Raw genomic sequence first — 27,446 nt, forward strand, 5'->3', positions numbered from 1 at the left:
CCTACTGCCTCTGATCAAGCAGACTCATGAAACAAATGATTTGTTTGTAAATGATGTTGTGTGCCACTGGCTATCTGTAAAATAAATAATTGAGCTGTCTGGTTTACTTAATATAAGGCATTTAAAATGATTCAGTTTGACTTTTGATACTTAATTACATTTGAGCAATTACACGTAGTTTTAAACATACTTAAGTATCAAAAGTAAAGACTTTTAGACTTTTACTCAAATAGTATTTAACTGGTTGACTTCAACTTTTACTTTAGTCATTTTCTATTAAGATATCTTTACTTTTACTCAAGTATGACGATTAGGTATTTTTTCCTCCACCGTGCAGCATTAGTTAGTTGGTTTTTCCCAAAGCGTAATGAATTCAGACTACAGAGAGCAGTAGGCTGATACACAGCCAATACAGTAGGCAGCGGCATGCATCTATAACAATTGTATGCGGACCGCCATAATACCGAAGAAGAAGACCACTTCCTTCACCACAGCTTTCGTGAAGCGGAAGAAGTATGAATGCACTGACTACTGTGGAGACTGCATTGGTGTAAATTCTGCATGGCCACTGCAGATGTCGGATTGAACATACATCAGGTTTTACTGGTTCGCTGCACGGATAGCGCTGCTGTAATAAGTCTGGTATTTTACAGGCTTCCCTTACTGGGCCTCAGACAATTAAAACTATCTGGACTGTCGAAGAGGACGTTGTTCCAACAGACTCTCGTGTAGAGTTAGACGATAACAGACAACAGGATTATTGGTGGATAGGGTGTTGAACGTTTTGTTGACTCTAATAGATCATGTAAAATCTTATCCAGGATCTTTCTGAAGTAAGAGTATCCTACATCAGACATTTATTTGTCACAATTTAAGTCAAGTTGTGATATTTACAATTACGTTTGATTGCTCTGGTCTAGCTGTTCTTTATATGAATTCAGTGACAGAATAGCTAGTGTACGGTACACATTTACTATCATGTTTTTTTATTTAAAGAAACGCTGATGAAATAATAGCTTCGACGATGGATCGGGTACGTTTGGTTTACTTTTATTAACAGTATAAAATGTATTGGCCTAGTTATCATATTTTATCTTCCATATCCATTCATTCCATTTGAACAGCTGGACAAAATAAACAATGATGGTAATAAACACTTGGGATATTTTGTCCTTCAGCAAAGTACCCTACTAGCCTAAAGCCCTCAGATTGATACAAGGCAATGCGCAACGAGCAGGTAAAGTCAGAACCATGGAGAAATAAGCCATAATGTTGTTTTTACATGGAAGCCAATCCAGAAAAAATACATTACAACCTGTGTGTTGTGACTGTGTTGTTTGATGCTGTTAGTTCATATGCCTTGACACAGCCGATACAAGAAGACAGAGACGGAGAGCACAAAACATTTTGCATGTAATGTACTTGCCTAGTTAAATAAAAATTTTTTTAAAATCGGACTTCTAAACAAATATTGATTTAGAGTTACCTCAAGTCGCAAAGACAACAGGCGACGCCTCCACTATTCAAGCTCCATTTCAACATCTAATCACCAATGCTTAGTCTACTAAATTGACAACTAAAACATACCAAAAACGATTTAGTCCGATCAACCTAAACTAAATATGTCTATCCATGATACTGATATCTGTGTGTGAGTGCAAGTACAAAAAAAAACATGTTCACGCACCTAATTTGTAGAGAAACGCTAATGCCATCCTCCTCTTTCATGTTCCCTGAACGGTCTACCACTCTGTTTTGTTGTCCTAGGCTACCTGGCTAAAATGCTTGCTCGCTAGCCTAATTTCCATTCATAGTCAAGGATGCGCCTGGCCAGCTAGTTAATAACCAATTTTGAAATGATTAATCTTCATGAGAAGTAACTGAGATGCGCATCTCGCTATGCACTGGTAAAACATTTCCTTTGGACAATTATTATTTTGTGTTATATTCCAGTATTATAGTCGTGAGTTTTCAGTATTTCCTGTGCCTATTTAGCTGAAATTCTTTCATCGGATTAAAACAGCACCATAGCTTCCATAAAGTGACCATTGGACTTAAATGTTTAACTTTGTATCTGCAACAGTTTTTATAACATGTATAATGTATCGCTCTCACGTGCACATTTCTGTCCATTAAGAACCAACGATGTGCGACCTTTTTGTAGCTTTTCTGATACTCATTTCTTTTCAGGCAAATCTCAAGAGTTCTATCTGAATGGGTCAGCATCTTGGCAACAATACAGCTGCTATTAGCTAACGTTAGCTTGCTTGTCCAAAGTCCAGCAGCTAGCCTCTGTAGCTAGCTAGTTAACACCAGTCAGCTGAAAGCATGCTAGCTAATTTAGCCTCGCACATCAACGTTTTTGGTGATTGCTGAAATGTAGCTGTTTACTTTGCATATAGCCTACATCATATTGCTGAGTCTACGTTTAAACTCAGAATATGCTATTCTGTTCTTTGGAATGTTTTCCGTTTCCTAATGTTTCTTAATTCCTGCCTACAGATGTATTAGACTTTTTAAAATGTAGACAACATGTATCATTGTTGGATTCTTCTTGTATAGGCCAACCTCAAGTCCCGGCAGTGTGTTAACTTAATTTAAACTATTAACTTAATAAATAACTTACTAAATAAATGAATAATTTTCAAGACCATGGTCCTTCCCCCACCAGCAGTGCAGCCACCAGTCCCAGGGGACCCCTCAAGGAGGTATAGTGACAGACAGCTGTAGGGTACTTTGCTTTATAAAATAAGCAACAACCGCCTAGACCAACTTCAGGATTTAATTTAATCATATAAATTGACCATGTTTTATATTGTTAAATCATGTTTTATAGGGTTAAATAATGGTAGGCTAACATCAAACCCATGGCCCTCACGCTAGCTCCACTTCTGCCTAGATACTAACTATGTTAACGAATCCCTAATTGTCTTTCTGTCCTTCCAAAGTGTGCACTTATTCACTTCCCTTCACTGATTGGAAATGAAATGACTGGTATAAAACATATGGTGGATACACCCACTAGCCCATGACTCCATCAATCTAATTATGTTTCTCTTTGGTACAATTTTCACCATTATGTGGTACATTTTCACAACTTTAAGCACAAAAATCTGTTTCAAACCTAGCCCATTTTCAATTGATTCGTTTTGAAAATATTTTCCTGACATTTTTTTTAAACTGCTAAAAACTGAACTACGAAACCAGAATTATATAGTGTAGTTTTTTTTTAAAGTACTGAAATAAATTAGTTTATTCCATTCATTATCTGAATATTGTTGATACACTGTAAGCTGATGATTTTAGATGAGGATGCTGTTACAGTAACAAGTCACATAGAAAAGTGGATCTGAGCAATGTTGCATGGGGCAGAAATTGCACCAGGCTGCACAATAAATGTTTACTGTAGGCTTCTGCTACATGTTACAATACCCCATATCTGATGGTTTCTTCTACGTATGTGCTCTATAAGGATACTGAAACTATGAGACTGACATTTTTCTCAACATGCTCCAAGTGGGATAACTAGCAGCAATAGTTCTGGTGTTTTAAGTTTTGCGTCACTGGTTATTTGAACAAATAATGATTTAGCAGGTGTTACCGTCTTTCAAATTTCGGAAGGGGAGGGGGCATTCGGCCCGTGTCTTGAGAGACGGGGGAGCTTCTCATTCCGGTTCTGCTCCTCGTTCTAGCATCTCCTAATCTCTCCCAATATGTATGAAACCAGAATTTAATCGAGTGACTGACCAATTACGTGACACTTAAATTCTGTGTTGACCAAGATTAACTCAGGGTTGAAAGATGTGTTCAACTCCACTGAATGTTGAATCAAAGGTTCTGAACATAAGACTGGATATTACAAAAATATATACCACTTCAATTTGAAAAATTGGCCGACGTAATTGAGAAACTACATATGTGTAAAGTAGTGAACGATTGCACACTTCAGGAGAATGGTGCATCCTTATAATACCTCCTGTCAATCAGAGATTTAGACTAAAGTAATCAAATGTTTGGTCTAATGATATTCTATGTACAATACTTCCTGTGGTCACCAGGACAGAGCTAGCCCGTCCCCCTCCACCCTGCCAGAGTCCCCGGGTCGCAACTCTTCCGGTAGCGCTTTACTGTTGGATCTGAAGAGGGTGTCTGTGCGGCTGGTCGACTGCAGGAAAACACCAGGGCAGAGTGGAACTGTGAGAAAAGGACACAAGGAGGGAGATGAAGATTTGATTTCATCAAGTAAGAACAATGGTGTGTGTGGATGAGACTGCAATCTGCTTCTGCAACTTCTGTTGATTTGATAAAAATATACACTCAGTTACCAGATTATTAGGTACACCCATCTAGTACTGGGTCGGACCCTCCTTTGCCTCCAGAACAGTCGGAATTCTTTGGTGCATTGATTCTACAAGGTGTCAAACGTTCCCCAGGGATGTTGGTCCATTCTAACGCGATGGCATTACGCAGTTGCTGCAGATTGGACGGCTGCACATTCATGCTGCCAACAGCCCGTTTCATCTCATCCCAAAGATACTCTATTGGGTTTGGTCAGCAACAATGTTCAGATACGTTGTAGTGTTCAATCGATGCTCAATTGGTATCAAGGGACTTAACGTGTGCCTGGAAAACATTCCCCACACCAGATCACCACCTCGACTAGCCTGTACCGTTGACACCAGGCTGGATGGGTCAATGGACTCACCGCCATGTGACCCACTGTATGTAGGAACGATCAATTTTTGTGAAAGGGGGTGGACCGAATAAACTGTCCGCTGAGTGTATGTTGCTATATTATTTGTATAATATTTGTTTATGGACCCACATTTCTAAAACCTAGCAACTCAATGCCTTTTGTTTCAAAGGGGACTCCCATAACCATCACTCTTTCAGTGGAAGGGACTTATCATCTGGGGAGCCTCAACAACAACATGTTGCTGAAGAGGCAGAGAAGAGTCTCTCCAGATCAGATCACCTCAAGAAACACCAGCAGAGAAGTACAGTGAAGAAACCTCACCACTGTTACTCTAACTTTGGGAAGAGTTTTACTAGACTGAGGTCCTTAATTCACCAGCAGATTCAGACTGGAGAGAAACCGTACTGCTGCTCTCAGTGTGGGAGGGGTTTTACTGCATCTAATGCCTTAAAATATCATCAGAAAATTCATACAGGGGAGAGGCCTTACCCCTGCCTTGATTGTGGGAAAAGCTTTGCTAATTCAGGAGGCCTGACCATACACAAGCGTTTACACACTGGAGAGAAGCCTTATAGCTGTGAACAGTGTAGGAAGAGCTTCAATCAGTCAGGACACCTGACTACACACCAGCGAACACACACTGGAGAGAGGCCTTATAGCTGTGATCAATGTGGGAAGAGATTCAATCAGTCAGGAGAGCTGACTACACACCAGCGAAGACACACTGGACAGAGGCCTTATAGCTGTGATCAATGTGGTAAGAGATTCAATCAGTCAGGAGAGCTGACTACACACAAGCTAACACACACTGGAGAGAGACCTTACGTCTGTCTATGTGGAAAAAGCTTTGCTCGAGCTTCCACCCTGACTAGACACCAGCGAACACACACTGGAGAGAAACCTTATAGCTGTGATCAGTGTGGAAAGAGCTTTTCTCAAACTTTCTCCCTGACTAAACACAAGCTAACACACACTGGAGGGAAAGAAGCCTTATATCTGTGATCAGTGTGGGAAGCGCTTCAGTCAGTCAGGGACCCTATATTCACGTCAGTGAACACACACTGGAGAAGGAACCTTATGTCTGTCTAGGTGGGAAAAGCTTTGTTAATTTAGGTCCAATGGAAGAAAAAACCCCACCAGAAAACAAAACCATGCCGTATTTCATCTCCCTCCTCTCCGGCACCGGTTTCAGATCCATAAATAAATGATCAATAGAAAACATCTAGTGAACAGTCATATCCATCTCCCATTCTTAAACAGTTGCATTAGTCTGATCACCATGGTAACCTCTGTGCAGCATAATATGCAGCTCTGATCTAGGATCAGGTCTCCCCTGTGTCTATGTAATATCACACATTGGGATCTAAATGGATAAATGTTATCATAGAAAATGTAATAGTGAACCTGTGTGGGGGGGTGTTGATAATTGTATCTTTCATCTACTCATGATACTATTATTATTAAATGTCATTATGTAGAATAATGTTTCAACAATAGGTGTATATTCATTTATTCAATTGATCAATATATTAAATCAATTATCTTCTAAACAAGAATTTATCACTTTCATTTTTTTTAAATAATATCTACATTCATTAAAAGGATCCTAAAACGAATCAATGACGCATTGAATAATAATATGAGGTCAAGGAAAGAACTATGTATGCTGTCTTGTAACAACGGTTCATTTTTTACATTTGACATTTTAGTCATTTAGCAGACGCTGTTATCCAGAGCGACTTACAGTAGTGAATGCATACATTTCATACATTTTTTCCCCCCGTACTGGTCCCCCGTGGGAATGTAATGTAACTTTTTGTAATAACTTCTACATTTATAATGTAATAAAACCAGTAAATGTAATATCTTCTTGGTTAATATGATAACGTAACTTATTACATTAAGTGGAAAAAGTTATCAGGTGAGTAACAACTTTTTAAATGAATAACAATGACTTCAACCGATCATGTAATAACACCTAAACCAATGTTTTATGTGTTACTTCACTAATGTTATTGCACATACCACCCTCCACCAATTACAAACCTACACACCAGGGGCGAAAATCTGATATCCACTTTGGAGGGGACAATTACATGAAATTTTCTCAAGAGCAATTCCTGAGGGGGACACCAAAAGTAGTGCTGTAACACATAGCCTACATTGTAATATGGTAAATGTATATTGAGGAACCAAAGAAATAAGGTGTTTGCCGTACTCCTAACTACCGGTACCCAAAACTACACAACTAATCACAACAGCAATACCATTGCCTTTAACAAATCTTAGTTCAGTCACCAGTTTAAGTTGAGAGTGGGGGTATCCATGGCATTTTCCAATTATGTTCCTATTTTACAAGTAAAAAAAATTGAGAACCTTTCATAATGTTGCCAAACAAAGACTCAACAAACTTACCTGAGACTCCCTGTCTCTGCCAGTCTGTCCCTGCATATCTGTCCCCAACTCTGCTGTCTGTGTGCCATCTGTTGCCTGCTCTGCCTAATGACATCATTGTGAAACATTTCCATTAGAATTTAATTTCTTTCTTATGAACATTTTATCAACTAGTCTTTGAGATATTAGGCTACTAGGGTTCTTACTATGCGTTTTGGTGTATTGAAAAATACTCTGATGTCCGTCTTTTATTTTTCTGCCATTTTTCTACCTGGCTGGCTGGCTACACACACAGTGTGTAGGTTATTTACAGTAGGAGATGGGCTTCTATCATCTTCAATCATTCTATATGGGCTTCGATCTAAGGTAGCTAGCAAATGTGAAACGGATTAAAATGACAAGAGTTGACAGCTGTATGAGTTCACCATTTACACAACATATGCTGCAACCTTTTGTAATTTTAATAGTTTGTTTCATATTGGCTGGCTTCCAACAATAGCTGAATTTGCAAAGCTAGCGAGCACCAATTCAGTTTCAGTGGTGTTTGCTATAATCTTTGCTACCCGGGTTAAATAAAGGTGAAATAAAATAAATAAATAAAAGTTCCCTTGCGACAATTTAGCTTTTGCAACGAGACCATTAAATATATTTAAGACAATGGTAGAAGAGAGTGTAGTTCTGTTCAGTTTGGACTTCAGTTTATCGCTAACCTTATCACGGGGACTTTGAAGCACTAACTTACATCATCTGCATGCTGATCCCATCTTTGACGACGCCACATAAATGGAATAGGTACTAGCTAGCTTAATAGTTAATATTTGCGCGCTAGCTCTGCATATTCAGCTAGTGTGTGTGTGCGCGATTGACTGGATGAACCTCACGGCAGTGTCACGTCCTGGCCAGTATATAAGGTTAATTGTTTTGTAGTTTGGTCAGGGGTGGCAGGGGGTATTTGTTTTATGTGGTTCGGGGTGGTGTGTTTGTGTAAAGGGTGTTTGATTTAGTAATTCCGGGTTTTGGTTTATGTTTAGTTAATTCTATGGTTAGTCTAGGTTGTGTGTTTCTATGTTTGGTTGATTGGGGTTGGGACTCTCAGTTGAAGGCAGGTGTTGTCTATCTGCCTTTGATTGAGAGTCCCATATATTAGGGTGTGTTTGTATGTGTGATTTGTGGGTGATTATTCTGTGTATAGCCTTGTGCCTTACCAGACTGTTTATTTGTCGAGTGTTCGTTTTTTGTGTTTTGTATGTTCATTTTTGAGATTAATTAAAAATCAAGATGAGCATTCACGTACCTGCTGCGTTTTGGTCCACATTTTCTGATGACGATTTCGCATTATCGTCAGAAGACGAAGACAATTGTGACAGAATCACCCACCACCAAAGGACCAAGCAGCAGAGGAAGGAGCAGACGGAGTTCGAGTTGGACTGGCGGGAGAAGTGGACTTGGGAGGAAGTTCTGGACGGGGCCGGACCCTGGCATCAGGCTGGGGATTATCGACGCCCGCAGTGGGAAATTGAGGCAGCCAAGGCAGAGAGGCGGTGGTACGAGGCCAAGTACGCGCTGAAGGAGAAGCACGAGAGGCACCCCCAAGAAAATTTTGGGGGGGGGCACACGGGTAGTTTGGCTAGGCGTAAGAAGAGCCGGAAGCCAGCTACTCGTGGTTATATGGAGGAGCGTATGGGGTGGAGAGCGCTATGTTTCGCTGAGGAGCGCACTATCTCACCCATACGCACGCACAGTCCGGTGCGCGTTATTCCAGCCCCTTGCAGGTGCCGTGCTAGAGCGGGCATCCAGCCTGGTAGGAGGATGCCTGCGCAGCGCATCTGGTCGCCGGTACGCCTCCGAGGACCAGGCTACCCAACTCCCGCTCTACGCACGGCTACCATCAGGCCCCTGCACAGCCCAGTCTGCCCTGTACGAGCACCCCGCTCGTACAGGGCTACTAGTTCCATCCAGCCAAGGCGGGTTGTGCAGGAGGTAAGATCTAGACCGGCTGTGCGCCTCCATAGCCCTGGGTTTCCAGCTCCTGTCTCTCGTGCGGACCCGGAAGTGCGTCAACCCAGTCCGACTCGTCCTGTTCCCGCTCCCGCACTAGCCTGGAGGTGCGTGTACATAATCTGGTAAGCCCAGTACCAGCACCACGCACCAGGCTACAAGTGCGTCAACCCAGCCTCGCCAGTCAACAGTCTTCATCAGAGCTGCCCGCCAGTCAACAGTCATCATCAGAGCTGCCCGCCAGTCAACAGTCATCATCAGAGCTGCCCGCCAGTCAACAGTCATCGTCAGAGCTGTCCGCCAGTCAACAGTCATCGTCAGAGCTGCCCGCCAGTCAACAGTCATCGTCAGAGCTGCCCGCCAGTCAACAGTCATCGTCAGAGCTGCCCGCCAGTCAACAGTCATCGTCAGAGCTGCCCGCCAGTCAACAGTCATCGTCAGAGCTGCCCGCCAGTCAACAGTCATCGTCAGAGCTGCCCGCCAGTCAACAGTCATCGTCAGAGCTGCCCGCCAGTCAACAGTCATCGTCAGAGCTGCCCGCCAGTCAACAGTCGCCAGAGAGGTCAGACTGCGCTGAACTGCCGGAGTGGCCAGACTGCGCTGAACTGCCGGAGTGGCCAGACTGCGCTGAACTGCCGGAGTGGCCAGACTGCGCTGAACTGCCGGAGTGGCCAGACTGCGCTGAACTGCCGGAGTGGCCAGACTGCGCTGAACTGCCGGAGTGGCCAGACTGCCCTGAACTGCCGGAGTGGCCAGACTGCGCTGAACTGCCGGAGTGGCCAGACTGCGCTGAACTGCCGGAGTGGCCAGACTGCGCTGAACTGCCGGAGTGGCCAGACTGCGCTGAACTGCCGGAGTGGCCAGACTGCCCTGAACTGCCGGAGTGGCCAGACTGCCCTGAACTGCCGGAGTGGCCAGACTGCCCTGAACTGCCGGAGTGGCCAGACTGCCCTGAACTGCCGGAGTGGCCAGACTGCCCTGAACTGCCGGAGTGGCCAGACTGCCCTGAACTGCCGGAGTGGCCAGACTGCCCTGAACTGCCGGAGTGGCCAGACTGCCCTGAACTGCCGGAGTGGCCAGACTGCCCTGAACTGCCGGAGTGGCCAGACTGCCCTGAACTGCCGGAGTGGCCAGACTGCCCTGAACTGCCGGAGTGGCCAGACTGCCCAGACTGTCCCGAATTGCCAGACTGCCCAGACTGTCCCGAATTGCCAGACTGCCCAGACTGTCCCGAATTGCCAGACTGCCCAGACTGTCCCGAATTGCCAGACTGCCCAGACTGTCCCGAATTGCCAGACTGCCCAGACTGTCCCGAATTGCCAGACTGCCCAGACTGTCCCGAATTGCCAGACTGCCCAGACTGCCCCCGGCGATGCCAGACTGGCCCGACTGCCCCTCGGCGATGCCAGAGTGGCCCGACAGCCTGGAACGGCCGGAACCAGAGCCACCTCCAGAAATAGGTGGGTTGGGGAGGGGGGGTGTAGCACAGTGCCGTCGTTGACGGCAGCCACCCTCCCTTCCCTCCCTTTAGAAAAGGGGACTTTTTGTTGGTGTTGCTTGGGGTTATTTTTTGTTAAGGTGCTTCTGGGGTAGCACCTTTAAGGGGGGGGTACTGTCACGTCCTGGCCAGTATATAAGGTTAATTGTTTTGTAGTTTGGTCAGGGCGTGGCAGGGGGTATTTGTTTTATGTGGTTCGGGGTGGTGTGTTTGTGTAAAGGGTGTTTGATTTAGTAATTCCGGGTTTTGGTTTATGTTTAGTTAATTCTATGGTTAGTCTAGGTTGTGTGTTTCTATGTTTGGTTGATTGGGGTTGGGACTCTCAGTTGAAGGCAGGTGTTGTCTATCTGCCTTTGATTGAGAGTCCCATATATTAGGGTGTGTTTGTATGTGTGATTTGTGGGTGATTATTCTGTGTATAGCCTTGTGCCTTACCAGACTGTTTATTTGTCGAGTGTTCGTTTTTTGTGTTTTGTATGTTCATTTTTGAGATTAATTAAAAATCAAGATGAGCATTCACGTACCTGCTGCGTTTTGGTCCACATTTTCTGATGACGATTTCGCATTATCGTCAGAAGACGAAGACAATTGTGACAGGCAGTTACGTAGCAAGCTAAGGAACTGGCAGTGGATCAAACCATTGTGAGGCAAAGGGCGGGGGGTCGCAATCTTTTGAAACTTAAAAACGCGCTATTAAGTGTCTATAATCAGCACAATTGCTTTCATTGCGTATTATTAATATTATTTAAATTACATAGTTATGTTTCAGTGATATATTGGGGGGGACAAATCATATTTTTCCCAGGATGGGGGGGTCGTGTCCCCCCCGGGATTTCCGCCCCTGCTACACACACAAACCTATGCACCTGTACACAAACACACACTCTAATCTTCAAATTGTATTGGTCACATACACATATTTAGCAGATGTTATTGCGGGTGTAGAAATGCTTGTGCTCCTAGTGTCATGACATTGGCCTGTGGGTAAGGTTTATGACCCCCCCATAAATACCTTTCTCCCTTCCCCTCTCTCTCTGACCCTACTGAAGGACTGTTGAATATCCTTTGTTAAATATAGAGAGTCTGGGAACATCAAACAAAAGGGGAAAAGGAACCATATTTTGGTAATAAAACCAGTTGGAAATATGCTTTGGAACTTAATGAGTATGGATGTCAGTTCGGTTGTCATCTGAGACATGACTGATGACAGGACGACATAAACTGTACCTGGGAAAGTATACACCCTCTAGTTATCAGAGTCACATAGAATTGTTATGCAATTTAAATGTTTGATATTGAAATTGTTTGTTAGGAGATGAAATGTAATTTTATCTTCCAATTGAGAGAATTGGGTTTTCATTAGGAAAGTGCCTTGCTTTATCAGTGGCCCGCACCTGTGAAGAGACAGGGGTTATAAACGATGACACACCCTTCTCCCCTCGCCACTATATAAGACAATGACACAATGTAACCGGGTTCCACTACGTGAGGTCTGCAGCCTCTGTGTTACAAGGACACACATGTCAACTACAGAACTAAGCCAACCTCGGCGTGAGCTTTGGTTGTGAATGGTATGAACTTTGAACTTATTCACTACAGAAGTGATACTTCCTAGCCGTTGAGTTAGCAGCGGCCGCTGTAGACGTGGGCTAGGAAAGGACGGACGACGGATCCAGTCTAACACACGACGAAGATACCACAACGTATCCACTTTACCACCATTGACATTCTTCTGAGGACAGGAAGATCTGTTGGCCAACCCGGCCAGCATCTACGACCAATCTACCGAAGCGCAGCTCAGAGTAAATATTTATTGCATTTTCCTTTTCCAAATGGGCGGTAATTTAGAATGCATAAGATTCTGTATTTACGATAGCATAGCTGCTGTTTCTTTGTTCCTCAGTCTTCCCGCTCTTTCATTCAAGCCCAACCCCCTTTCTTTGTGTAACAAGCCGCCATGTCGGCTCCGTCCACCAGGGGCGTTTTCTGTATGACATAATTTGTATTCTGTGTATATGTAATTCTGTGTGATTAGTTAGGTATTTAGTAAATAAATAATTAAACCCAATTTTGTATTGCTGATTCAACTTGTTAGTCAGGGTTCGTGAAGATAACCAAGAATTTATAACTTTCATTACGAGACTGAAATAAGGTGAGGATTGAGATGACGGCTATCAATGTAAAATATTACTAAGTCTTTTAAGAGTTTATTCGGAAGATAACGGCTCTATAAACACTCTTCCGTGGTGCCCCGACTTTCTAGTTATTTACATGATTAGCTTAACCAGGTAATATTAATTACAGAGAAAGGATTTTATAGAACAGCATGTCATATCACTTAATCCGGCATAGCCAAAGACACGACACTAGCTTGAACAGTGCAGTAATATCTAACAATACACACCACTTCTAAAAGTAAAATAACGTAATTAATGAAATATACTCGCCTGTACAATTTTATATATATATATATATATATATATATATAATATATATATATATATATATATATATATATATATACACACACACACACACAGACACAATGATAAAAAATAAACAGAATGAATCTGTAGGCCTTATAGTCAATGAGTCAGGGGGCTCGGTGGGGCTCACTTAGGGTGAAAATGTCTCATAGTGATTTTTTTTAAGGTCTATGTCCCTGGAGTTGAATGTGTTCTATCATTGCAGCAATGGTAGCTTTCTGTGTGTTATCACTCTTTCTATTCATCCCTCCATCCCATTCAGTTTTCCCATAGGGGTTTTACCCTATGACAATGTCAGCATACAGGTTATTACTCATGTATACCCTTTAATCATAGCTCATTGGAAAGCTTAGATTCACAGCTGTCCATTCAGATCAACAGAACTTTGATCTTCGACCTCTAGAATACAGACTTACCTGTATACACTGAGTGCACAAAATATTAAGAACGCTTTCCTAATGTTGAGTTGCCCCCACCTGCCTTTTCCCTCAGAACAGCCTCAATTTCTTGGTGCATGGACTCTACAAGGTGTCAAAAGTGTTCCACAGGGATGCTGGCCCATGTTGACTTAATGCTTCCCACAGTTTTGTCAAGTTTGCTGGATGTCCTTTAGGTTGCAGTTCTTGAGACAAACCGGTGCTCCTGGCACCTACTACCATACTCTGTTTAAAGGCACTTCTTCAATATTTTTTTCTTGCACATTCAACATCAATGGCACACATACACAATCCATGTCTCAATTGTCTCAAGGATTAAAAATCCCTTTTTAACCTGTCTCCTCCCCTTCATCTACATTGATTTGAAGTGACGTTAACAAGTGACATCAGTAAGTGATCACAGCTTTCACTTGGATTCACCTGTTCAGTCTATGTAATGGAAAGAGCAGGTGATCATAATGTTTTGTCCAGTCAGTGTATGTCCATTAATATGTTATGAATATATTGTGTCATAAAAATGTTGAAATTCCTCACTACATGTAAATATGAACGTTTCTGTATCTCACTTGTAGAAACGGGCTTGCTACATTTTCTGGTTGTAAGCAAATCACAATATCCAGAATTCATAGCGATTTCAGGACTTGGAGGACCGTCCCGTGAAGGTGTATCCAGTTGATGTGAGAAATATCAAAATGTTTGTAGCCACAACTTTGAACCAGAGGATTTTGAAACGGAACTAAAGTCTCAACTCATGTGGTTGCCATGTCGTCGGACATTGAGAAGTGATGCTATTGTATCAAATTATTTTTTCCCCTCTTTTTTCCCCTTCATTTCAAAGATGAAGGCATCCAGTCAGCCAACATCAGAGCAGCAGAAAAGAGGACAATCTGATGTAAGGTCACTAACAACCTAGCTAGCTAGTAAACTACATTTGTATATCTAAACCAAAATCTAACTTGCTTGCTTTCATGATACGCTGGCTAGACATTCCAAAGCATATCAATGTAAATAGCCATCTGTTATTTGGCTATGTGATTTGTTACTTTTTGAGCTCGTTAGGTATTAGTAAGGAGGGGATTATCTGGGTGACTAACTGGTCTGTTGGGGGTGTGTATCAGTGGAGGCTCCTCCGGAGGAAGGGGAGGACCATCCTCAGTGATTTTTCAGAAACATTTAAATTTTAAAACATTGAAGTTATCCTTTTTAGATGAAACTATACTAAATATAATCACGTTACAAAGTAATTTATTAAAACATCTCCGCATGTGTATTTCCCACCGTGACGCATGAGGAGGAGGTGTTATGGTGTGGGGGTGCTTTGCTGGTGACACTGTGATTTATTTTGAATTCAAGGCACACTTAACCAGCATGGCTACCACTGCATTCTGCAGCGGTATGTCATCCCATCTGGATTGGGCTTAGTGGGACTATCATTTGTTTTTCAACAGGACAATGACCCAACAAACCTCCAGGCTGTGTAAGGGCTATTTTACCAAGAAGGAGAGTGGTGGAGTGCTGCATCAGATGACCTGGCATCCACAATCCCCCGACCTCAACCAAATTGAGATGGTTTGGGATGAGTCGGACCGCAGAGTGAAGATAAATTATAGGTAATACGTATCAGTGCTCATCAGCCATTGGACATAAACATTACACAACAACTTGGAAATCGCAAATTCAACAATGAGTGGTTTGAAAGGAATCAGTGTATAACTGCAAGCGTTGCAAAGCAATCACTAGCCTACTATTCAGTGGAGAGGGTGTGTGGTCCAAGTCTGGGTTTAAGGTCTCTTTTCCAAGCTTAAAAGGATAAACATTCACATACAACATCATGGGCCAGAAAATGTTGAATATATTGGCCATGCTGTCAATCGAGCATGACTTCTGCCGCGTTCAAAACAACTGGAAACTGAACTGGGAAATCTCAGACTTCAATGAGTTCAAGACAACTGGGAACTAGGAAAAACGCAAACTCCGACCGGGAAAATACGTGTTGAATGGTCATCCACCTCGGAATTCCAAGTCGGAAACTCTGGCCTCTTTTTCTAGAGCTCCGACCTGAAGATCACTGACGTCATGATACAACCTTGTTTTTTCCTCATTTTTCAGTTGACTTGAAAGCACCATAAATCCAGAGGAAGACAGACTTTGATGACAAAGTTTGATGACAAAATTTGCCCATGCCTCCTTCCTGTTCAAGTGAGCACAGCACAACAAGGTGAGTCCAAAAATGTATTGTATGCTGCTGCATAAATGATGTAATATGCCAGGGAGATATGTATACTGTAGCTAAGAAAGTAATACTAAATGTATGTTGTGTAGTAAGCTGTTAGTAGCCCATGTGCTTTACCCTAATAATTTGATCCCTTAACTGTTCTAACATGTAGCCTATAGCCTGTTTTCAGAGAAATGTCATCAAATATTGTAAGAGCTTTCATTGTCTGCTTATATGCCCCCTTTTTTTAATCCTATGATTCTGACTTGGTGTACAGGGATAATACTGTAAGAACGGCCCATGTGCTGAATTCTGTTCCTGTTCATTTTAGAAGTGCTAAACAAATAGTTATGACTACGCCCATGTTTATATTGACTACTACTATGTCGCTTATTGTCTTAATCAAAATTTGATTGCCTCTTATCCGCTCATCGTTCCCCATCATTCCCCTTGGGTTTCTGTACAGCACTTTGTGACATCAGCTAATGTAAGAAGGGCTTAATAAATACATTTCATTGATTATGCCATAGTTTGTACATCTCAATTGTCAGTAGAAACCACATTTGTTTAAGCAAGTCATCCATATCAGCCATGCTTTTTTTAAAGGAGGTAAATGAGGCTGAATGAACTGTTTCGATGCCAGACAAGACTCCGCTGATAGCCAGGTGTAGCATGACAAGGATTCACTCCATGGTGCTGAAAAGAAAGCTCTTCTGTTGGGACAGCTTTATGTAGGCCCTAATCATTTCTGGGAACCGGTTGTCACTGGTATAGTTGAATTAATTAATGTATTGTCTAGTGTTGTTGCCTTGCTGGCATGCATCCCCCCCAAAAATGTAGGCTTTTCCCACCAAGATTTACATGCTAAAATCGCCACTGTGTATGGCCACTGCAGAAGTCTGATTGAACATAAATCAGACTTTACTGGTTCACTGCACGGATCGCGCATCGGTAATCAGTCTGGTATTTACGAGGCTACTCTTACTGGGCCTCAGCCAATAACAATAGCTGGACTCTGGAAGAGAACGTTGTCAGAGAGGAAGAGGCAAAGTGAGAGGCCCAACTCGAGGGAAAATCTGTCTCCCTCCAGCAGGTGGTGTTTGTCCGTTTTTTTCGCCCACCAAGCAAGGAGTTTTTGAATGGAGGTCAATGAGAGAGTGTTGAATTTGGTCATCAAAAACGAATGGCTTATTTGATTGAAGTTTCTTAGCCTGCACACACAGGACTGCTATAAGCCCTTGGCAGGCCGCTTTTGCGTCTTCCATTCAGAGGACCGCTATAAGCCCTAGAAAGCCATCTAGCCATGAGCTAATTTGAAAGACTAGCAAGGAATTTCTCTAATCTCAAATTCAGCCTGCCACCTTCCAGCAAACCACAGCCAGCCGGAGGCTGCAAGCTGTTTTTGTTGTTTCTATAAATACCTTAGATTTGTTTTGATTTTAATTTGATGTAATTTTCAAATGTAAAAACAATACAACCACACGTTGACATAATGCATTTGCAATCATTGAGGATGACACAAAAGACGTGATACAAATAATAATTTAAAGTTTAAATAGATTAATGATATATTGATTATGCCAATTTATGTTTTGCCATTAATTTAACATACTATATATTTGAGGCAATACAGCAGTTATTTCCTAACAATAAATTACTCCCTAAACCGCCTCACCCACTTGAAGAGAAGTCTTGATGACTATGTACAGTAGGTGGCGGCACCTCTTAAACACCACAGAAGAAGCCGAAAAGCATCAACTGGAAGTTGTTTACCATCCTCTATCTAGTTTTCAAACCAAATAGAATTCCACAGGCTTTTCCAGGATGTTTCTAATGTAAGATTAGTCTAAATGAGACGTTTATTTGTCACAACTTTAATGGAGTTTTTATATTTATAAAGGTGTGGTCTAGCTTGTATTTATCTGAACGCTGTGACAAAGAAAGTAACTGTAGCGTAACGTTACTCTTACTGTCATGTTTTTTTTATTTGAAGAAAGAATACAGTTGCTTCCACGATTGATCGGGTAAGTTTGGTTGACTTATGAACAGTATGCTTTCTGTGGTGTATGAAATGTCAAGGCCTAGTTATCATAATCTTTGTTCGTCCATATCCATTCGTTCAATTTGAACAGCTGGACAAAATAAACAATGGTGGTAATAAAAACGTGGGATATTTTGTCCTTCAGCAAAGTACCCTACTAGCCTAAAGCACAGTTTGATACAAGGCAATGCGCAACGAGCAGGTAAAGTCAAAACCATGGAGAAATAATGAGTAAAAAAAAATGACAACTTGCAGTAGCGGTGCGTGGGTAAAATCGCCAGGCAAGCCAAGCCAGAAAAATAGCCATATTACAACTTGTGTTGTGATAATTGCGTTCTTATATAACCTGTTAGTTCATACGCCTTGACACAGCCGAGACAAGAACACAGTGGCAGAATAAATTCAACCACACATTTGTTAAAATCATAAAACCGGAGAGCAATATCTGTCCTGTTAAGTTCACAGTTCCAACCTACAGAATGATCAAGCAAGTTAATGTTTTCGGACTAGTAAACAACAATTGATTTAGTTACGGCAAGTCGCAAAGAAAACAGGCCCTGCCTCCACTATTCAAGCACCATTTCAACTTCAACATCATCTTATCACCTATGCTTAGTCTACTACAACTAAAATATATTTTTTTTAAAACAAGGGGTGCAACTTTCATTGGGGACAAGGGACATCCCTACATTCAGAATTAGCATTTGTTTTGTAATAAATATGGCCCCCTCACTTCTAAATGTTGCACCCCTGCCAAAAACGATTTAGTTAGATCAACTTTGGCTAAATATGATGCGTCTATCCATGGTACTGATTTCTGTGTGTGCTTGCATGTAGAAAAAAGCATGTTGACTCACCCAACTTGTAGAGAAATTCCAATGCCATCCTCATCCTTCATGTTCCCTGAACGGTCTATGAGTCAGTCATACAGTACACACTTTTAGTTTTTGTTGTCTTTGGCTTCCTTGGTAAGATAATGTCCATCACAAAAATTATTTGGTTTTATATTCCATTATATTGTTGTCGTGAGTGTTCAGTATTTTCTGCGCCGACTTGGTAAAAATGATTGCAGCGGATTAAAACGACACTAGTTTCCAGAAAGTGACCATTGGACTTAAATGTTTGACTAACTTTGTAGATGCAACAGTTATTACATTTTAATTTATCACTCTCACGTGCACATTTCTGTCCATTAAGAACGTTTTGTAGCATTTCTGGCAATGCCAACTAAGTTTCAGCTTCATCTCAGAGTTCTATCTAACCTAGTCAGGAACTCTGTTGCTTGGCAACAATGCAGCTGCTATTAGCGAACATTAGCTTGCATGTCCAGCTGCTAGCCTCTGTAGCTAGCTAACTAACGAACAAGCAAATAAGTGTAGCTAGCTGTAATTGTTTATGGAAGGTTTGTTACACAAATAACTAAAGCCATTAGCTTGCTAGCAGACAACCTGTGTGCTTTGGGCTAGTAGGCTGCTGAAAGACAAAATATCCCACGTTTTTTATTACCACCATTGTTTATTTTGTCCAGCTGTTCAAATTGAACGAATGGATATGGACGAACAAAGATTTTGAAAGCTAGGCCTTGACATTTCATACACCACGATAGCAAGTTCACGTCCAAATGCCACTCGTACATTTTTCCACAAAACATAGCTAGCTAGCTACATCAGTTTTAAAAAAATGCCACACTGCTACCTTAATGCATGCAATGCAATGGACTTCTGCAATGCTAGCTACTCCATAGTCCAAGCTACGGTAAACGCTAGCTGAGAAAACAAATCAGATTTTATTGGTCGCATACACATACTTAGCAGATCTTACTGCAGGTGTAGCGAAATGCTTGTGTTCCTAGTTCCAACAGTTCAGTAATATCTAACAATTCACAACAATAACGTTATATACATCTAAAAGTAAAATAATGGAATTAAGAAATATGTAAATATTAGTCCAGAGTATAAATACAGTACATTCATAAGTATGTGGACACCCCTTCAAATGATTTGATTTGGCTATTTCAGCCACACCTGTTGCTGACAGGTGTATAAAATTGAGCACACAGCCATGCAATTTCCATAGACAAACATTGTCAGTAGAATGGCCTTACTGAAGACCTCAGTGACTTTCAACGTGGCACCACCATAAGATACCACCTTTCCTACAAGTCAGTGTGTCAAATGTCTGCCCTGCGAGAGCTTCCCCGGGCAACTGTAAGTGCTGTTATTGTGAAGTGGAAAAGTCTAGGAGCAACAATGGCTCAATTGAGGAGTACGCCACACAAGCTCACAGAATGGGACCACCGAGTACTGAAGTGCGTAACGCGTTAAAATCATCTGTCCTCGGTTGCAACACTCCCTACCGAGTTCCAAACTGCCTCTGAACGCAATGTCGGCACAACTATTCGTCAGGAGTTTCATGAAATGGGTTTCCATAGCTGAGCAGCCGCACACAAGCCTCAGATCACCTTGCGCCAGTCGCGTTTCTAGCTTGTATGGCTCCCTGGGCGAACCCCCCCCCTTTATAGTGCAGTGTCATATTAAGGGCCTCACATTGTTCTGTCAGCTCCTCATTTGAGAGACTTTGGAAGGTTGACAGCACTCCAAACTTCTCTCCCACATTTTCCAGTGTGAAAAATCTTTCCTGAAGGGCTGAGGTAGCAGCATCAACAACGACATTGAAAAATGTCACCTCCAGCTTCTTCAGGGCATCACTCAAAGGCTCATCAAATGATTTGCATGAAAAGTGCCTCTTTGTGGACCTCAGCCTTTTTTGTTGTAGAACGGCCTCGACATTCATACCCTCGCAAATATCCTTGGCTGATGTTTGTGCAGTCATAAAGCATGTTGCCCTGTAGTTGCTTAGACCTCTCTCTGTCTTTCTGAGAAGACTGACTGCAACATCCACATGCATACTGGGAGACTGCATCAGCTTGCTCACATGTTGGATCTGGCTCAAGATGTCATACCACACCACTGTACAGATGCTGAAGCAATATGATCCCACCTCCTCTGACAAGGACTGGGCCTCAATCTTCATCACAGGGTCTTTGGTTTGATCCCTCACCTCAATCAGTGCCTCTCACCGCTGCTGCCTGATTCCTCAGTGGCTTGACACTTACATTTACTCTCCCACCCTGTCTCAGTCCTTCAAAGTGATGTCCACAGCATCAGCAGCATCAGCCACAACCAGGTTCAATGTGGGAGCCCCACATTGCACAAATAGAGCTCTTGGATTAATTTCCAGGAGTCTGGCTTGGACACCTTTGTTTTTGCCTCTCATGTTGGCCACATTATTATAAGACTGTCCTCTGCAGTCCCCAAAAGGAATGTTTAGCTCCTCTAATCTTTTGAGAATCAGGGATGCCAAATATTGGCCCGTGGACTCCTGCCTCCAAATACCCCATAAAATGTTCCTTTATGTGGGGCTCCTCCTTCAGTGATACAATTCTAATCACAACTGACAACTGTTCAGTGTGGCGACATCTGAGGAGCAATCTAGAATGATAGAATTTTGCCAGCTTGATGTCACTCACCATTATTGAAATGACCTTGCTGCTCAACAAATCAATGAGTTAATTCTGTATTTGGTGTCCAAGGTCGCTAGTGGTGGTTATAGTGTTATACTAGCCTATTTCATTACATGCATAATATACTCATGAAGAGATGACAGCTGCATACCTTTTTTCTCCTCTTCTTCTTTCCTCTTTTTTCTAAAATGGGAACCTGATGGCTTAGACCTTTTCTTATCCATTTGTGTTGATTTGGCATCAATACATTACCCATCCCCCCAACATTTACATTTTAGTCATTTAGCAGACGCTCTTATCCAGAGCGACTTACAGTAGTGAATGCATACATTTCATAAAACAATTTCTCCGTACTGGTCCCCCGTGGGAAACAAACCCACAACCCTGGCATTGCAAACACCATGCTCTACCAACTGAGCCACACGGGACATTTAATATGCTAGTGAGCTATGGCATGTAAGCAAAGACAGCTGGGCATACATCAGATAGGCCACACTGTAGTCTTGAAGCATGTACATACAATTCATGACAGTTGGTTAGTTCTGGGCGATATTCATGGGTAGATAGGTCGTCAGAGCAGATTTCAGCTTTCCATGATATTTACAGTGGTCACGCCCAAATATGATTGCACCAGATTGTGTTCTCAGGTACTGCAGCAAGTTCTTGTTGTAGCCTACATAAGGGTTTTCCAAACTTGGTCCTAGGGTCCCCCCCTGGATGGACGTTTTGTCAACCAAGAGTCAAGACTAAACCAATTCAACTTGGTGGTGTGCAGACTGGTTTCATATTATTCTTAACGATTTCGCAAACCAGAAAAAAATGCAACAATATGTCTGTGAAACTATATATTAAGTGTTATGAATGAATTGTGGTTTATTTGGTAGCATTTCATAGTTTGACCGATTTTACTAATTGCATTAGTACTGTACAAAGTTAGAGGCGCGCTATTTGATAGATTCCCCCGCTCCCCTAATCTCTGGCTTCCAGTGGGGAGACCTGAGGTCAACCTACCCCCGTCCCCCTTCCCCATCTCCATCTCGTACTTCTGAGTGGGAGACCTTCCCAGGCAGTAGCCTGCCTAGCTCCCAAACTAGAATCAGGGCGCCCACTCCGACAAGTTTAATTGACCCACAGTCCCACATGGTGACATGATATCATTGACGTGACGTGCAAATGAGCGATAGAAAACCGATCACGCAAATGTCACCGTTCCAAAAAAACTAATTTTGCGGGTGCCCATGTCGCCCATACCTAAATCCGCCACTGCCTTGCGCAATGCCAAGCGTCGGCTGGAGTGGTGTAAGGCTCGCCACCAACGGACAAATCTGGGTTTGGCAGATGTCAGGAAAACGCCATCTCTCCCAATGCATAGTGCCAACAGTAAAGTTAGGTGTAAGAGGAATAATTGTCTGGGGCTGTTTGTCATGGTTTTGTCAAGGGAAATCTTAACGCTACAGCATATAATGACATTCTAGACAATTCTGTGCTTCCAAATTTGCGGTAACAGTTTGGGGAAGGCCCTTCCTGTTTCAGCATGACAGTGCCCCCCTTGCACAAAGCAAGTTCCATACAGCAATAGTTTGTCAAGATTGTTGTGGAAGAACTTGACTGGCCTGCACAGAGCCCTGACCTCAACCCCATCAAACACCGTTGGGACGAATTGCAACGCCGACTGCGAGCCAGGCCTAATCGGCTAACATCAGTGCCCGACCTCACTAATGCTCTTGTGGCTGAATTGAAGCAAGTCCCTGCAGCAATGTTCCAACATCTGGTGGAAAGCCTTCCCAGAAGAGTGGAGGCTGTTATAGCAGCAAAGGGGGGACCACATGCATTTGGAATGAGATGTTTGACGAGCAGGTGTCCACATACTTTTGGTCTTGTAGTAGATGTGATGAGATAGTCGTGTAAATTCTACACAGGGACACTCAATCTTAAATGAATCATTGCTTATTATCAGCATGCTCTAGAGGTCAAAGTCAAACTTAAGATGCATAAAGTACCGTTCTGAAGGTAGCTCCCTCGGGGCAGTCCCGTTAGATTTCTTATATACTGGTTACTGACAGGTTACATAGTCATCGTTCATAGGGTTGGTTCCGGCATGTGTCTGGCACCGTCTCCTATCTTAACTTATAGACCATATTCTGGCCGTTCTGCCAGATGGTCCTGAGGAGGGTCATGTTGCTCCCCTTCATATTTTTACCAAGTACGGGCAGGAACCAAGGATTATTTATGACACTAAGACAAGACGAACATTTTCAAGGCTGCTCTTCACATAACATTTTCCATCACAGGATGTATAGACATTATGGACAGTGTGTATAGAATTACTAGTATACATGTACAATACGTAGGATTGAGTCGTGATCTGATTTGCCAAAGGGTGAGCAAATATAGATGTAAACAGCATGTTGTTCGTTGCATGCTTGCTAGCATCAGAAAAACATCAGAATAACTCTGCAATGCTTTAGGCTAGAAACAAGCTGTAAATGGTGCCAGAAAGACGTGGCTCTATTGTACATAGTGATAACTGTATAAATTGACATTCATTTAATTTAGGGTGGAAGTTAAAACCAAATAATTGATGGAGTTGGCTCTAAATACTACATCATAATGAGCAGCAGTAGTTCAGGTGTTGTGGTTTTTCTTCACTGGTTATTTGGACAAATTATGATTTTGCAGGTGTTGGTGTCCTCTGAATTTTGGAAAGGGGAGGGGATATTCGGCCCGTATCTTGAAAGAGAGGGTGGAGCTCCTCGTTCCAGTATCTCTTAAGCTCTCCTCTTATCACGTATGAGCCCAGAACTAAAATGAGCGGCTGACCAATTACGTGAGACATTAGTTCTGGGTTAACCAAGACTAACTCAGGGGTGAAAGATGTGTTCAACTCCAATGAATACTCAATCAAAGGTTCTGAACATAAGACGGGGCATTAGAATTGTTATACATTTGTAAAAAAAAATATCACTTACGTTTGATATTTTTTACAAAGTGATTGAAAAAAATTAGTGGAAAGTAGTGAACAGTTACACACTTCAGGAGAAAGGAGGTATTATAAGGATGCACCAATCAGAGATTTAGACGAAAGTAATCAAATGTTTGGTCTAATGATATTCTATGTACTTTACTTCCTGTGGTCACCAGGACAGAGCTAATCTGTCCCCCTCCACCATGCCGGAGTCCCTGGGTTGCAACTCTCCTGGTAGCGCCTTAATACTGGGTCTGAAGAGGGTGTCTGTGCTGCTGGTCAACTGCAGTAAAACACCAGGGCAGAGTGGAACTGTGAGAGGGGGGCACGAGGAGGGAGATGGAGATTTGATTTCATCAAGTAAGAACAGCGGGGTGTGTGGATGAGACTACAATCTGCTTCTGCAACTTCTGTTAATTCATTGATAAGCAGTATACATTCAGTGGCCAGTAAATTGTTGATCCAGTTTCGTGTATGGAGGGGGGTATAACTAATAAACTGGCCACTCCACTGAGTGTATATTGATGATACGGGCAGCAGGTAGCCTAGTTGTTAAGAGCGTTGGGCCACTAATCAAAAGGTTTCTGGTTCGAATCTCTGAGCCGACAAGGTGAAAAATCTGTCTGTGCCCTTGAGCAAGGAACTTAACCCTGATTGCTCCTGTAAGTTGCTCTTGATAAGAGCGTCTGCTAAATAACAAACAATAAAAAAATACAAATAAAAGTTTTGGAAATATGGGTCTATAAACAAATACTAAGTATTCAATGTATTTATTTTACAGGGGACCACCCCTAACCATCGTTCTCTTAGTGGGAGGGGCTTATCATCTGGGGAGCCTCAACAGCATCATGTTGCTGACGTGACAGAGAAGAGTCTCTCCAGATCAGAACATCTCAAGAAGCACCAGCAGAGACGTACAGGGAAGAAACCTCACCACTGCTGTTCTGACTGTGGGAAGAGATTCACAAGCCAGAGTGGCTTCATTATTCACTGTGATCAGTGCGGGAAGAGTTTTGCTGCATCAAACACCTTCAAATCTAATGTAAGAATCCATACAGGGGAGAAGCCTTACCCCTGCCTTGATTGTGGGAAAAGCTTTGTTAGTGCAGGAGTCCTAACCATACACAAGCGTGTACACACTGGAGAGAAGCCTTATAGCTGTGATCAGTGTGGAAAGAGCTTCAATCAGTCAGACAACCTGACTACACACCAGCTAATACACACTGGAGAGAAGCCTTATAGCTGTGATCAGTGTGGAAAGAGCTTCAATCAGTCAGACAACCTGACTATACACCAGCGAACACACACTGGAGAGAAACCTTATGGCTGTGATCAATGTGGGAAGAGCTTTGCTGTAGCTTCCTCCCTAACTAGACACCAGCGAATACACACAGGAGAGAAGCCTTATAGCTATGATCAGTGTTGGAAGAGCTTCAGTCAGTCAATCAACCTGACAACACACCAACTAACACACACAGGAGAGAAGCCTTATAGCTGTGATCAGTGTGGGAAGAGCTTTGCTGCAGCTTCCACCCTGAATCGACACCATCGAACACACACTGGAGAGAAGCCTTACAAGTGTGATAATTGTGGAAAGAGCTTCAGTCAATCAGGGGGCCTGAATTCACACCAGCGAACACACACTAGAGAGAAACCCTATGTCTGTCTGTGTGGAAAGAGCTTTACTCATTTAGGGAATATTAGAAAACACCAAAAAGCAAAAATGTGCCATATTTCATCTCAGTCCTATCTGATACCGGTTGCAGATCCCTAAATAAAGGATCAATAGAAAACATCTAGTGAACACTCATATCCATCTCCCATTCTTAAACAGTTGCCTTGGTCTGATCACCATGGTAACCTCTGTGCAGCATAATATGCAGCTCTGATCTAGGATCAGGTCTCCCCTGTGTTTATGTAATATCACACATTGGGATCTAAATGGATAAATGTTATCATAGAAAATGTCATAGTGAACCTGTGTGGGGGGGTGTTGATAATTGTATCTTTCATCTACTCATGATACTATTATTATTAAATGTCATTATGTAGAATAATGTTTCAACAATAGGTGTATATTCATTTATTCAATTGATCAATATATTAAATCAATTATCTTCTAAACAACAAGTTATCACTTAAATTGTATATGTTATAGATCTATATTGATTAAAATGTTCCTAAACCTAATCAATAATACATTGGACAATAATATCCATGAGGTTAAGGCAAGAACTATGCATACTGTGTCTTGCAACAACGGTTAATGTAATAACTTTTATTACATTATGTAATAAATGCAGTGTAACCGGTAAATGTAATATCTTGTTGTTATCTTGTATGATAATGTAACTTATTACATTAAGTGGAAAAAGTTATCAGGTGAGTCACAACTTTTAAATTAATATCGTAATAACTTCAACCGATCATGTAATAACACCTAAACTAATGTTTTATGTTACTACACTAATGTTAATGCACATACCACCCTCCACCAATTGCAAACCCACACAGACAAACCTATGCACCTGTACTCGTACACTAACACACACAAGCACACATTGATAAAAAAAACAAAAAAACAATGAATTAATCTGTAGGCCTTTTAGTCAATGACTCAGGGGGCTCGGTGGGGCTCACTTGGGGTGAAAATGTCAGATTTTTAAGGTCAATGTCCCAAGAGTTGAAAATGTGTTCTATCATTGCAGCAATGGTAGCTATCACTATTTCTATTCATCCCATTACATTTTCAGCCAACATCAGCGCAGAGGATGTCTGATGTAAGGTAGCTATCTAGCTAGTTAGCGAACTACATTTGTTTATCTAAACTAAAGTCTTGCATGCTTTCCTGATATGCTGGCTAGACATTCCAAAGCATATCAATGTAAATAGCCATCTGTTATTTGGCTATGTGATTTGTAACTTTGTAAGCTCGTTAGGTATTAGTAAGGAGGGGATTATGTGGGTGACTGTCTGGTTTCTGTTGGGGGGGGGGATCAGTGGAGGCTTCTCAGAGGAGGAAGGGGATGACCATCCTCAGTGAATATTTTTGTTGCTGAAAAATTCAAATTGTAAAAAGTTGGTTAAAAAAAAAAGTTAGCTAAATACTAAATATAAAGACATCACCAAGTAATTGATTAAAACAGACTACTTTGCAATGAAGGTCTACAGTAGCTTCAACAGCACTCTATAG

At 42.1% G+C, this 27,446-nt stretch overlaps 2 protein-coding genes and 1 long non-coding RNA gene across 10 annotated transcripts; 2 read left to right on the forward strand and 1 right to left on the reverse strand.

Annotated features, from left to right (window-relative positions):
• The first annotated feature begins 492 nt into the window (after positions 1-492).
• Positions 493-6,268, forward strand: LOC106593650 (gastrula zinc finger protein XlCGF17.1). 7 transcript variants are annotated; one of them, XM_045715751.1, is made up of 4 exons: positions 493-1,033; positions 1,179-1,237; positions 4,059-4,254; positions 4,866-6,268. In XM_045715751.1, the coding sequence occupies exons 2-4, from the start codon at positions 1,223-1,225 to the stop codon at positions 5,696-5,698; spliced, it is 1,044 nt and encodes a 347-aa protein (XP_045571707.1). In that variant the 5' UTR covers positions 493-1,033; positions 1,179-1,222; the 3' UTR covers positions 5,699-6,268. The 7 variants fall into 7 exon arrangements, with proteins under 7 accessions (XP_045571707.1, XP_045571706.1, XP_045571705.1 ...); XM_045715750.1 differs by having other exon boundaries at positions 493-1,237; XM_045715749.1 differs by having other exon boundaries at positions 1,179-4,254.
• LOC123741741 (uncharacterized) lies at positions 4,115-19,008 on the reverse strand. 2 transcript variants are annotated; one of them, XR_006769278.1, is made up of 3 exons: positions 18,920-19,008; positions 18,623-18,677; positions 4,115-4,194 (listed from the first exon to the last, which is right to left on the reverse strand). It is a non-coding gene; the product is annotated as an uncharacterized lncRNA (long non-coding RNA). The 2 variants fall into 2 exon arrangements; XR_006769279.1 differs by lacking the exon at positions 4,115-4,194 and adding an exon at positions 7,169-7,195.
• LOC123723843 (zinc finger protein 239-like) lies at positions 17,455-27,379 on the forward strand. Its single transcript, XM_045715742.1, has 3 exons — positions 17,455-17,748; positions 24,430-24,627; positions 25,035-27,379. Exons 2-3 carry the CDS (start codon positions 24,457-24,459, stop codon positions 26,025-26,027), a joined length of 1,164 nt encoding a protein of 387 aa, XP_045571698.1. The 5' UTR covers positions 17,455-17,748; positions 24,430-24,456; the 3' UTR covers positions 26,028-27,379.
• Positions 27,380-27,446: the final 67 nt, after the last annotated feature.

The sequence above is a fragment of the Salmo salar genome, chromosome ssa03, assembly GCF_905237065.1.
Source record: "Salmo salar chromosome ssa03, Ssal_v3.1, whole genome shotgun sequence".
Taxonomy (NCBI): Eukaryota; Metazoa; Chordata; class Actinopteri; order Salmoniformes; family Salmonidae; genus Salmo; species Salmo salar.